At 30.1% G+C, this 14,750-nt stretch overlaps 1 protein-coding gene across 1 annotated transcript; it reads left to right on the top strand.

Annotated features, from left to right (window-relative positions):
• Positions 1 to 8,344: 8,344 nt before the first annotated feature.
• LOC129952578 (uncharacterized) lies at positions 8,345 to 9,203 on the top strand. The gene is made up of 2 exons (XM_056065231.1): positions 8,345 to 8,542; positions 8,612 to 9,203. The coding sequence occupies exon 2, from the start codon at positions 8,626 to 8,628 to the stop codon at positions 9,103 to 9,105; it is 480 nt and encodes a 159-aa protein (XP_055921206.1). The 5' UTR covers positions 8,345 to 8,542; positions 8,612 to 8,625; the 3' UTR covers positions 9,106 to 9,203.
• Positions 9,204 to 14,750: the final 5,547 nt, after the last annotated feature.

The raw sequence follows: 14,750 nt of genomic DNA, 5'->3' as shown, positions 1-14,750 counted from the left end.
TTTGACCAAACACCAAAAACCTGCAGTTTTTAATTAATAGCAGAATACAAACCTTTCAAAAGTATTTTATCACGTGTGAACAAAAATCTATATTTTTATGCATGTTCTTATAAGATTTTATTTTTATATATTTTTATTTCAATACAAATACATTGCCAACAATTTTAACAATAGTTTTCGCAGCATTTAATGTTAAGAGCACAATAGCAAAGAAAAAAAGCTAAAAAAAAGTAAAGTAGATAACTAACACTATTCTTGTTGTAAATGCATGTTTCCAAAAAAAAATATATACAAAAAAAATAAAAAAAAAATATATTAGAATTTTTGTTAGAAATGAAAATGTAGACAATATCATATCATAAATGAATAGAAAAACATATTTAATATTATATATACAAATACATACAGTAGAACAATAATTATTATAATCAACATTATGTGAGTAGAAATGCTTGATAAAAATGTGTATTAAATGGTACCTGCAATTTAAACAAACAACAAAAATACAAAAAAAATATATATATAATTCAAATGTTATACAGTTTTTAATGTGATTTTTGCCTGAAACAAAATAAAATAAAATTAAAAAAGAAAAACATATGCCAATTATTTGTAAATACAAAGAAGAAATATTTATAAACATTGAAAATTAAAAAAAAAAAAACAATATACATACCTTCAAATTTGAACATTTAAACAAAATGAAAAAAAAAAAAACATTATAAATCAGTTCTTTTTATTAAATTTATTTAAACATACATCACAGTGAAATTTATTTTAAATTTAAAAAGAACTCACGACACATACAAAAATAAAACAAAATTAAAATAATAAAAGTTCAAAAAGTATCCATGAACGCATACAAATACAAAATGATATATTTATATTATAAATACATACATACATACCATTATGAGTTTTATGTTAATTATTTAATTAATATAATATTCAAACAATATATAAATATTAATATTCTGAAGAAAAGCGCTGTATATTAAAAAAAACACACAAAATTTTCAAAACTACACATTCCACAAAAACTCTACGTCATTTAAGAGAACAAAACTTTTTTTTCATTTAGCCAAACTTTGTAATTTAAAATTTTATACAAATTTCACAAACAAACAACCTGACAAAAAGTAAAACCAGATTTACAAATTTCTGATAAATTTGTATCAAAAATTAACATCATATACAAGATATCACAGATTGACATGGTTATTAATCAAACTTTTCGACTTCGACCGCTAAAAGTAAAATGGTCAAAAGTCGGAAAACTCGAGAAATTTATTAGCATTAAGAAGACTTTTTTTGTACACAGTTATATTTCTCGATTTGAAGGCTGCTTGATAAGCTTCTAAATTGGAAACCCGTAAATCTTACAACACAATCTTAGCCATAAATGTCGAGTAAATATAAACCTAATAGCATTAAAAAATGTCATATATTGTTACTCGATTACTGCTTTTTACTTTAAATTTAAATTTAATCATTTAAAATATTGCACACATTTAAGAGCCCATACAAAAAATATATTAATTCCTGACAACAGTACTCGCACACAGGAATGGTTGAGAGTTGTAAGTCACTAGGCCCTGGTTCACAACAGACTGTTGTGCCACTCAATTTATTTATTTTAAGAAATATTAATGGGCAATTACGAATAAAAGCTTCCTTCGTCTAGGAAAAATATCGCGGGAAAAAATCCTGAAGAATTTCGCGTAATTGCGTTGAAACTCTTACCGGGAATCTCATACAAAAATTTGTTTTTAATTCCAACCAAATAAATTTACTGCCGGTGCTTTATAAATCTTTCTTAAAAAGTAAAAATAAAATATTTTATAAAGACTATTTCTTACGGAAAATCGTTTTCCAATGATGAATTAGTTTCCGACGGAAACGTTCATAGGAAATATTCGGAAGAAAATATTCTTTATCAAAAATTCAACCCCAATTGAATCAATTCGCATTTAATTTTCCTGAAGGAAAAGAAATTTCTCTTGAGATTTGAGAGAGATTTCAAATAAAACCCTCTAAATACAAAAAGCCAAATGTTTAAATTTGCGTGAAATGCCAATTTTCGGAAAATGACTTAACGGATTTTAAAATACCAGAATTTTAAAAACTTAAAAAAAAACCTTCATATTTTGTAATAAATTTTATTTCTTTTTAAATGACGTGGAGTATATAATGTACACACACAGTAAAATCGAATACATATTTACACAGACAATTCAACAGACATAAATAAACAACAGAAAACATGACAATAATTTAAGTGTTAAGTGTCCAAAAATTAAAAAAAAAAATATTTAACATAAAACAGAAATATATTCTTCAAACAACCAAAAAACGCAAAACGAATAACACACAAAAAACAAACAAACAAAAACGAATTAAAAAACGTAAATTTAATTTTATTTTGTTCTAATATTATAGTTTCATTTAATTATATTTTAATTAAAAAAAATAATAAACGATAAAAAAGTATTAATTTTATAAAGTAGGTAGTTATAAATTATCATTAATTTGTATTGTAAATTGTATAATGTTACGCGCAGCGTAGTAAAATTATATTGAAGGGAAAAAAATGCTTTATTTGTGTGCTTTTGTAGACAAGAAAAAACAAAACACTAATTTTAAGAAAATAAACAAACAAACAAACATATATATATATATATTGAAATGTAGAAATAAATGTATTATGCCAAATAAAAATTGCAAACAATTACGGTTCATATTTGTTTAAATTTTAGATTAACTTTTCAATGTCGCGGTCGGTGGAGATTTAAAAAGCTTAAAGATTTTAAAAATGTTGATTGAAATTGTGTCAACAATTAAAAAGTTCACATTTAAAAATGCAGCCAAAATGGCGATTTTGAAATAAATAAAGTGAATCAATTTATTGTGTTGGGATGAGTTTATTCTGAAACTCATACTTTTTAAAAAGTAAAAGGTAATGAGAATATTTTGAGGGTTCTTTACTTATTGTTCTTTATATTTAAGCGATAATTTGTTTTTATAAACAAATATTTGTATTTAAAGTTAGATGAACAAATCCATCGGGAACTGTCTTTTAACTTCCCTTAGGAAGTTCCGGAAGTTTTTTTCATCGAAATTAGATCAAGAACCAGTAGAGATATCGACTTCAAATAAATTTTGGTGTATAGATAAAAAGGCAGAAAGATGCAGAAAGGGCTCTAAAAAAATTGCCTGGGTGGTTTTTTCTACCAGGTGAACATTTTGGTTAACCCTAAATATCTTACGAACGAAAAACGGTAGAGACTTGAGTTAAATTTTATATAATAAATTGTAACGTGATACCAAACAGGTATTATTTTTTGAAAGAAATCAATATAACGTTTTTTTTTATAAATCAATAAAATTGAAAAAAAAATTTGTCACCTACAAAATTTTACGACTGAAATATGATTTCATCTCTAAAACAATTTTGTGCAACGAAGAATAATGTTTTTGACATCTGATAAAATTTTGAGAAAAATCTAATTGACAGTTTTTTTTTTTTAATAAAAACCTAAAAAAAATGTATAAAAGTTGGTAAAAATTGGTTTTCGACTCAAATATCTTTTCAAAACTTTGAGATATTGGCTTTAATTTATTTTTATCTTTCAAAACATCTTGTTGTTAACATTCAGTTAAAGTTTGAAAAAAATCGAATTGACAGTTTTTGTATAAAAAATTAAAAAACCGAAAAAAAATTAACAAAAGTTCGTAAGAAATGATTTTCGACTCAAATATCTTTTAAAAACTTTGAGATAATAGGTTCTAACTAATTGTTTTCAACATTAGGACAAATTTTGAGAAAAATCGAATTGACAGTTTTTTTACAAAAAATAAAAACCTGAAAAAATATGTATAAAAGTTGGTAAAAATTGATTTTCGACTCAAATATCTCTTCAAAAATTTTAAATATTGGCTTCAAACTAATTTTATCTTATAAGAAATATTGTTTTCAACATTTGGTAAAATTTTTAAAAAATTTGAATTGACAGTTTTTTTACAAAAAATAAAACTCAAAAAAAAAACAATACCTACTAAAACTTGGTAAAAATTTACTTTCGACTCAAATAGCTTTTCAAAAATTAAAAATAATGGCTTCAAACTTATTTTATTTCACAGAAAATATTGTTTTCGTTTTAATAATTTTTACATAAAAATCCAATAGCCCGTTTTTTTATAAAAAATAAAATCTACAAAAAATAGTACGCAAATTTGGTATTAATTGATACGAGTACATATAGACAAACTTTTAAGCAAAACAAATCGACAGACGGGATGGGAAGTTATCAGTGTGGGTCGCATCCCAGCCTCCTTTTTTTATATAAATCAGTACATTACATTACACACTACTCAGCACATAGATGTACAGAGTAGAGAACACAATACCTTGAGCGACTAGACTTTGTAAGGTGATAACAACACAAGACATTAATACAAGACAGGAGGACAGAAGAGAAAGAACAGGCAGAAAGAACACACGACTACAGCACGCGGTAGGTTTCGAGACGGTCCCCCATATTTCTACTAACCACGCTCACTGATGCTTGTTTTCGGTGATCGATGAGAAACGAAGCTTTATCAGTGGCTAGGCCGTTGCCGAAATTATATAAATCAAGAAAACTGAAAAAAAAAGATTTGTCACATCAAATATTTTACGATAAGAAATGATTTTATCTCCAAAATAATTGTGTGCAACGAAGAATAACGTTTTTGACATCTGGTAAAATTTTGAGAAAAATCGATTGGCAGTTCTTTAACAAAAATAAAAACAAAAAAATGACTAAAAGTTTGTAAAAATTGATTTTCTACTCAAATATCTTTTCAAGAACTGAAAATATTAGCTTCAAGCTAATTTTATCTCAAAGAAAATATTGCTTTCGACATACAGTAATTTTTTATGAAAATTCAACAGTCGGTTTGTTTTGCATACAAAAAAATACAAACTACAAAAAATAGTACTCAAATTTGGTAAAAATTGATGTTCGGTTCGATATCTCATGACCAATAGAATAAATTGACTTCAAATTAATTTCATTCATTCAATTTGTACTTGTTTATATAAGAAATACAAACTTTTAAGAAATGCTACTACAATTGGTAAAAATTGGTTTTCCACGAAAAATCTCGTTGACAAATTTTGAAATCGAAGTATTTCATTATATGCAAAATATTATTGGTAATTTTAAATTTTTAAAGAATATTTCAACTATCCTATAGACTTCCCAATCAATGTAGTGTATTCCAGGCAGAAGTAATGGTGATTAAAGAAGCACTATCCTGGCTCAAAGAAAATGTTATATCTTGTAAGGATATACGAATCTTCTTAGACAGCCAATCCGCTCTTAAATCTCTCGCGTCTGTCTCTACAAACTCTTAAACAGTCCACGATTGTCGATCATCTCTGAATGAGATGACGGAAAAGTTTAACATTCACCTCATTTGGGTGCCGGGCCACAGAGACATTCCGGGAAATTGCAAAACCGATGAGCTCGCCAAAAACGGAACACTTCTGCCTTATGTTAGACAAAAACATAACATAGGAACACCACTTGCTACATGCAAATATCTTCTCAAGCAATATGCTCTAGAAATAACAAATGCTAGATGGTCACAAAGTACCACCTACCTAGCAACGAAGCAAATATGGCCAAGCATAGACTTAAAACGGTCAAAAAGCTTGATATCACACAAAGTATAAGCTCTACAATTGGAGTAATAACGGGACACTGCCTCATAGGAAGACATGCTCTGAGGCTAGGGGTCTACACAAATGACTTCTGTAGAAGCTGCATGGACGAGGAGGAAGAGGAAACAGTCCACCACCTTCTATGTACATGTCCAGCACTCTCCATTAGAAGGAATTACTTTCTCGGTAATCCCTTCTTCGATAACACCAGTGAACTGGCAACGATTGACACAAAACGTCTCTCTTGTTTGAGGGGAGGAATGCAACTGGCTATTTCATTAGAGCATTGCTTATGGAAGTAGCGATAGAATAATGAGAGACATGAAACCTTACGACCGACGGTGCTCGAGAGATGCAAAAGTTTCAGTTAGACAATGGTCACCTATCATTTTTAGAGCTCTCTTTTGAATTCTGTCCAAGAGACTCAAGTGGGTTATAGGAGCACCTGCCCAAATATGGGAATTGGACGAATATAGGCTTTATAAATTATAGCTACATCAGAATGGGTAAAAAACTTCTTGCGTCGTCGGAGAAAACCTAAGCACTTAGCAGCATTTTTGGCGATGTCAACAAGTGGTTTGTAATGCACATACCTAGGACTGATAGCTGTTCAGTCTCCTCGATGCAAGTACCACTCATGGATTGTAGCATTGGGGGAGGGTTACGCTAGACAGCATTGAGTTTTCGAAGCATTAAATTCTACACGGTTTTTGATTCCCCATTGAACAATGCTGTCAAGATCTGAATTTGATGAGCTTATCATACGCTGCCGTTGGTAGTCCACATCCGAAGAACGAGGATGAGAATCTAAAAACGAATATGAAAATCTGAGGGTACTGTCATCCACGAAACAATTTAGTAGGTTAGAAGTTTCAGACAAAAGATCATTTATAAAAATGAGGAATAGCGTCGGAGACAATACGGAGCCCTGGGGCACACCAGCGTTTATTTTGTGAATATCAGATTTGAACTCGTCCAATACTACTGAATTGAACGGTCCGAAAGGTTATTTCTAACCCAACGAAGAAGGGATTCATCAAAACCAAATGCACGCATTTTCGATAAGAGAGCTTGATGCCAAACTCTATCAAATGCTTTTGAAATATCAAGTGCAATAATCTTACTTTCTCCAAAACGATGTAAAGATTTGTTCCACTGTTCGGTAAGATAAACCATGAGATCACCAGTGTACCTATTGCAACGAAAGCCATACTGCCGGTCATTAAGAAGCTTTCGTTCTTCAAGGTATTTCTTAAGCTGAAAATTGATCAGCGTTTCCATGACCTTGGAAAGAAGGGATGTAAGTGCGATTGGACGATAGCCTTTTTTAGGGACAGGCTGGACAAATGCAGTTTTCCATCCACTCGGGAAGAGACCTGTAGAATAGGACAGATGGAAAAGCTTACGCAGTGGTTTTGCCAGCGTTGAAGAACACCTCTTCAGAACAATAGCGGGGATACTATCCGGGCCAGCGGATTTGTGAATGTCAAGATTTTTAAGTACGTGTACGATTTTTAAGATGTAAGTGCGATTGGACGATAGCCGTTTTTAGGGACAGGCTGGACAAATGCAGTTTTCCATCCACTCGGGAAGAGACCTGTAGAATAGGACGGATAGAAAAGCTTACGCAGTGGTTTTGCCAGCGTTGAAGAACACCTCTTCAGAACAATAGCGGGGATACTATCCGGGCCAGCGGATTTGTGAATGTCAAGATTTTTAAGTACTCTAGTAACTGAACGAGTGCGAAAGAAGATTCGTTCCATAGAATCGTTAACGCTTTCAAGTACAGGCGGAGTCATGTCACTCACTGGCAGCATCGAATTAACAGCAAACTGTGCTGCAAGCAAATTGGCTTTATCAATCGAGCTTACAGAGGGAGTGTCATTGGAAACAAGCGTCGGAATCGACGAGGACGTAGTGTTACGCACATTTTTTACAAATGACCAGAAATGTTTACTACCATTGCGACATTGTAGTATTTTTTGCCGTAATTTCTGGTCATGCAAAAATTTAATGCGTCGTATATGTCCGTTAATGTTTGATGTTCTAATTTTCACATAAAATCGATCAATATTCCACTATTTTTCATCAAACAATTTTGTGCTTTAATTTTCAGTACTTTTTTCTTTTAACCAGGCCTATAAAAAATTTAATTTAATTGTATCTAAAAATTAATTTCAATAAATTGGTAAATCCTTAGATTGGTTGTGTTCTTAGGTGAAATTAATAACATCGTTACAAAGCTGATCTTATCTTCTTAAATTTAATTTTTTTTGATAAATTGAGCTGGATACCTTATTTTCAAAAGAAAGAGCTAATAGGGTCACAGTAGTTTAATTTTTTGTCATTTTCCAATACAGAAATTCTGCCTTGGATTTGTTCACCAGTGAATGGTTTACAAAGGAGAATGCGTTGTTTTAAGATATTTTTACAACAATCGTAACGATCTAATAAATTTGGACGTAAATATTCTTGCACCAGTGGCTCCAAACAAACTTTTCTAACCTTTTTTCTATTCGGAGCCAAAAAGTGTGTAACCTGTATTTATGGGGAAATGTTTAATCTGGCAAGACTGATCTCTTTTGTGTTTAGTTTTTTGTTTTTTTTTTTCGACAATAAATATAAAGACATTTAAAATAACAGTATCTACTAAGATCAGATAAGAAAAAAAAAAAGAATCTGCATTTAGTTATTAACATTTTCCTTTTTTATTTTATTTGTACGCTTGTTGTAAATATTTTTTTGTTAAAATACCTATAAAATCAATCAAAACAATTCCCGGAATTTAAGCTAAACCATTAAAATACTTAATTTGTGAAAATTTAGAATTGAAAGGTATTTTTACTATGAAGTAGAAGCTTAAATTTATAAATAATTTTGGTCACTTTTTCCTGTGAATTACAGGTATATTTTTATAAATGGAGAAAATGGGTTCATACAAACAATTCAACGAATCAATGAAACTAATGTCTCATCAAAAATTCATGCATTTCTTGGACTTGAATCATTGGGTTAGTAGGGCCATAGTTTTGGACTTCTTCTCTGAGTCAGATCGTAATGCCTTGCGTGCTTCATACTCTGATATTCAATTACCCGCTAGAATGTTTTCACCAGAAGAACGTTTTCCCGTTGGATATTATGCAAGTTTGGGCAACAGTGAGATTGGTTTAGCAACTACAGCTGCCATACGTGCATTGGATTTACCTTCAGTTAGAACACCTCTGTCATTTAACTATGTACCAATTGATATTTGGGCAGCAAAACAATCTTTTGATAGTGCCCTCAATAAAATAATAGAAATTGTCGATTGTGTTGATCCAAAGAAACTTATCGAAAGGGGAGTATACTCGCAGAGCACTTTTGAGAGTACATTCGGTCTGACTTGGTGCGACGTTTAAGCTGACCTTAGTCGAGTTTTATTTCGTTGCAAAGTAAACATTTATTTTTATTCAAAATTAAGTTAGCAGTGTTTTTGTTTTATTATGTTTGTCTTAAGTTTTTTTTAAAATAGTTTGTTTTATTTATTATGAAGTTTCTATGTTTACTATTGTTTTAAATGATGATTTCAATAAAAACAATTCTAAAAGAATACAAATTATTCATCATTTCTAATGTATGACATAAGTTGGCATACATAACTATGCATATAAAAACCTAAGTTCCACAGCTGAACTCTATCTTCTTACGCAATTATAATTCTTAATATTTCGCCTTTATTCGGAGCTGATCATACATATGTAGGTCTTGCATCCCGTCCTCATTTTATACTTTCAGACCCATAGAATGTGAGCTAAATATGTCAATCAGTAACACTGTTTTTTTTTTAATACAATAACTAGTTTGGCCAAAAATATCCTAACTAATTTTTAGATCGCAGTGAATCAATACTCCGAAACATTTAATCATTCGTCCTATATAGGCACACTTTTCAATTCACTTTGAAAACAGTCGGCAATATTCTGCTACCCAATTGGATTGAATATTTCGATTCACGTGAATGTTTCAATAAATTTGAATACGATAAAACTTCAATTCAAAACTTCCCGCATACCAATCTATCCACCTCAGACGATAAGACATCCTTCTTTTCAACTAACATCTTCACTGAGTCTGAATCGCTGCTCATTGATGATGGAGTAGCAAACTTTATAGGGGGGCACCTTGATCTCATCTTCTCATCTGATTGCGATAACTGCGTCTTCTCCGCAAACCCTCGCCTTCTCACAACATTGGATCGCTATAATCCTCCCCTTACTATCTCCTTACCATCATTTTTAAATAAATTTTTTGAAATGGAGAATTATCGTTTTGATTTTTCCAGTGCTGATTTTTTCAAACTTAACAATCTTCTTAGCACAGTCGACTTTGATTTATGTTCCCCCCACTCAACAGTAGAATCCCTTTTAAATTGGTTTTATTTGATTCTCTCATACTATTTTGGAGAATCAGTCCCGTTCTCTCGTAAAAAATATTTCATCTCTTGTCCCCTTTGGACATCAGAGAGCTTAAGAAATAAACGTAACAAGCTTTGGAAGATTTGTTAACAGTCCAAATCTGACACCGACCATAACAGCTATCTTCTCGCCTAAAAATCATTCTCGGAATTAAGCGAGTGCCTTTATAACCAATGCCTTAAACAAATGGAAAATAACCTTCTTTCTGATGCAAGGAGATTCTTCAAGTTCAAACGAAAATCTGTTGGGTTGCCACCTTTAATGAGTTTCTCCAACATAATCTCCTCAGATCCAACAACTATAAAAAATGTTTTTGCTACCTACTTTAGCAAATCTTATACTGAACATCTTCATGATCCTGATGCTCAATACAAGATTGCACTCAAACTTCTGCTTCTTCTTTTCTAATAACTAAAGAAATGGTACTTGCCAAAATAGTAAGCCTCAAAAAAAAAACTTTAGCTCTTGTGCCAATGGTGTCCCTTCAGTTGTTCTGGTGTCCCTTCAGTTGTTCTGGTGTCCCTTCAGTTGTATGCATTCTCTGTCAAAACCTTTAACTGCCCTTTTTGAACTCTCTCTTTCCCAAGGTATGTTTCCTCATATATGGAATGATTCGTTTATATTTCCGTTTCATAAACAAAGCAAACAAACTGAAATTAACAATTATAGACCTTTTGCATCTTGAATATGCTTGCCAAGTATGGGTCCCCGTTTATGGAAACCATTCACTTAGAATTGAAAATGTTCAAAGACGTTTCATCCGATTTACCTTACGTTGCCCCTGGAATGATACATCTAACTTGCCTCCTTATGCCCATCGATTAAAACTGTTATGCTTTCAACCCTTATATGAATATAAGACACAAAAACGCTGATATATTATTTGCTCACCAATTGTTAATGGGCAATATAAATTCCCCAGCAGTACTGAGTGAAATTCATCTTAACACTAACCCTCGGAACCTATTATCTGTCTACCTTTTCTATATCCCGTATCACTGCACTAACAACGGGAATTTGAACCAATGTTTAGAAGTCTTCTTTACTGCAACGCTTCTATGCCAGTCTTCGATTTTAACATTGCGAAATCCCATCTGAAAGATACCTTTACTTAACCCTTTTTGAGTCTGCATTTCTCTTCCCTGTTAATTTAAGTCTAATAAAATTAAAATTGTTAGTTCTTTATATTAAAGAAAAACACGTGGGAATTGGTTTATTTTTGTATTGTTATCATTTTGTATTTTTTGTTTATTTAAAAATGATTTTATCCAGGTAGTTAACAACAAAAATCTTATAAAATAAAATTAAACACAAACCTAAAATATTATCTATTGACATAAAATACATTGCTGTGTACCGAATTATATAAAATTATTTTTTAAATTTTCAAATCAAATTTGTTTTTTATACACAAATATTTGCTTTTATAAACTAAGGAAATATACAAACATATAAAAAAAACTTTACTTAAACAAAATGTATTTTATTATTATTATAATTTGTCAATTTTTGCCGTCTTGAAGAAGAAGAAAAAATATGAACAAAAATTAATTAAAGCGAATAAATTAATTAGTAAAGCAAACAGAAAAGAAAATAGTAATACATCTTAAAAATTATTTTACGTGCTTAGGACATGTTAATTTTTATTTTAAACAAAATTAAAATTATATTTACAAGACTTTCTGTAAATCAATTTAAAGCTATTTAGCTTGTTTGTGGTTAATTTCTTTCATTTCATTACCGTATTTATTAACATAATTTCAATAATTTTAAAATTAATTTTCTTAGCTTAATTATTTAAATCCATTATATATTATTTACTAAGATATGAAAACACTAACTAAGTTTAACGCTGTTTTATAAATCTATTATACTTTAACTTTTATTTTGAACCTGAAATGTCTTTTTTTACTTTGTAAATGTAGCCTTAACTAAAGGCCTTTTTTTGTGATAGGTGACAGGAATTGCATGTGATAGGATTTAGTTTCAGTTTAGTTATTTTGTATCAAAATCAAATATATTAGCAATGAATTCTTTCGGAGCGTAGAATTATTCGATTTTTAAAGATTGTAGGACTTAATTTGATGTATTCTTCCAAACATGTTATAAAATGCGTGATAGTCCATAATTTTGTGAAAAGTTTGACAGCTTGTAAATGCAGGTGTTATTCCTCTTTCCTCTGACATGAATGCTTGGAGGAAAAAATTAAGTTTTTAATAGTGTTGGAAATATGTAGAAACAAAAGGAGAATTTTCTATTTATTTTGGAATTTGTGTTTCAAAGGCAATCGGAAACAAAAAAACCGGCAGGCAACTGTACAAAATTCTAGTGAGCATTTTTGACGCATTAGTGTAGTACTTTTATTTCCGATGATAGATACTTTAAAAGCTACTTGAATCTCCGACGAAGTATGAAGTTACGGACTATATTTCTCGCTAGGGCCGTCAATTTAAAATTCTGATATTTTTTAGAATTACTTAGAAAATTAATTATTTACTATAAATATCTTTCCATTTCTACAACTCAGTTTATTTTAAGTTTTAAATATATATTTCATCATTATGAAAAGTTAAACAATTTTAAATAATGTTACCTTGTTCTTCGGAAAAGGTCTCTAAAAATTAAAATTTTTGAAACTAATAAGTTTTAATGTAAACATAAGAAACAAACATTTGTTCTTAAGAGTTCTGTCAAACAGAGTAGAGGTTCTTATCAAAGACTCTCCCCTCTTTGTTTTCAGCAGAAACAAATTCTAAATCTTAAGCTGTAGATAAATCGGGTAAGGACCCAAGTTGTTTTTAAAAATGTATAAAATTGAACTTCAAATAGTTGAACTTTTTGGTTGCAATTTACTTTGCGCTTGTAAACATTTTTTTAGTACCACTTTTACTACTTTTTTTTGGGTCATACTCCCGCAGGAAGATTGAACTTTAGAAGAATTATATTTAGAAACCTTCAGTGTAGACAAAGTTTTACTTTTTCCAACTATTATTCATTGAATCATAACAATATTTATTTTTTTATAAATTGCACCAACATTTAAACATTTATCAAGCTTTTGAAATATTCCATATTTCAAATAATTTGCTATGCAGATAACGGTCCATAATCGATATATAAAACAACAATTACTCATAATCGGAAATAGAGGACAATTTTCTATCGTCTTTTTTGACCAAGGAATGCTCCTAATCATTTGGGGAAGTTTTTAAAATCAACTGAAAAATGAAACACCGAAGAAATCCAGTGATGGAAAAAATAATAGAAACGATTAAAAAACTAGTCAAAATTCATAACTATCATCTCCGTGTATTTGGGATCCAATTTAGAGGTTTTTGATCGCCTGTTTAGAAAAACAAAGACAAATTTGTTTTGACGATGGACAAAATCATGTCAAAGATCAAGAACTTTAAGTTAGATAACAAATACACGAAGATTTTGGTTAAGGTTTTTGTTAGAAACTTTGAGTTCTTGGTAGTTTTTTGTGAATTGTATTAAATGAAAAACATGTGCTAATCATCGAAATGATGCCTTTCACGAAAAATAATGAACCGAAGCACTCATAAAAGTTGTAGAAAGAATGGTCGCATTCACAAAGCTAGTGACTACGTAGTCAAGGGATTCTGATTAGCTAAATTTAACTACAAAAGTAGTTGGAATTTTCCTCTGACGTATGTAGGTAAAAAATTCGGCTACAAAGTTAGTGGAAAATGATTTTGACGTTTCAGAATCAGCTGCTCGGTAAAGACACACGAATTCAAAATGAAATAAATCGTTCAGTATTTAAATACAAATGCAAATTGTGTCTTAAATTTTATTTTATTGAATTTAAAAACACAAAAACTGATTTAAAGTTATCAAATCAAAAATGTTTCTTATTTTATATCGTATTTGCATTTGGCAATAATTTGACAGTTTCAGATTGGCTAGCTTTGTAGTGTAGTTTTCATTCACAACCCTAGTTGAATTTTGACTACGTAGCCACTAGGTTTGTGAATGCGACCAATATAATCTCCACAACACGGATGATTAATGGAAGCTACGTCAAAATTATTTGATTTTGAAATAATGGAATACGTCTGGGATGAACTTAACAAAAACTGTAGGGCCAAAGACAAGGACATCTTAAGGTTAAGAATAAAACAATTGATGATATTCCACACTTTTCAAGATATGTGTAAAGGAGGCCAGATCTATAATTGTATTACAAAAATAAAGTAGAATTCCTAATAATTGGTTTCTATTATTTTTTTCAGAGCAAATTAGTGGGAAATACTTGAGAGATTTTTATATAATAATTTCCTTTTGTTTAAGTTTATCTATCAATTTAATATGATATTTTTTTTCTAGCGTATGGAGAGTTTTAAAATATTTTTTTTTAATTTGTTTAATGTCTTCCCAATGCAAAAGAATTTTGCAAGCTAAGATCGTTTCTATTATTTTTCCCATGTTTACTTGCAAGATTGAAATACTTGTAATACTAAATTTAAACCATAGAGATCAAATACTTTGAATATTAAATGAAAATTCTCGAAAGTAAATAAACTCTAAGCAGAAAGTAACGAGTTGACAATTGACAATTGACATAC

Source organism: Eupeodes corollae, chromosome 3 (genome assembly GCF_945859685.1).
Source record: "Eupeodes corollae chromosome 3, idEupCoro1.1, whole genome shotgun sequence".
NCBI lineage: Eukaryota > Metazoa > Arthropoda > Insecta > Diptera > Syrphidae > Eupeodes > Eupeodes corollae.
Note: the sequence above shows the minus strand (reverse complement) of the source record. Positions and strands in the feature narration are given on the sequence as shown.

Bases quoted from the DNA above. Each gene is read 5' to 3' on its own strand.
- LOC129952578 (XM_056065231.1), top strand. From the start codon at position 8,626: ATGGAGAAAATGGGTTCATACAAACAATTCAACGAATCAATGAAACTA.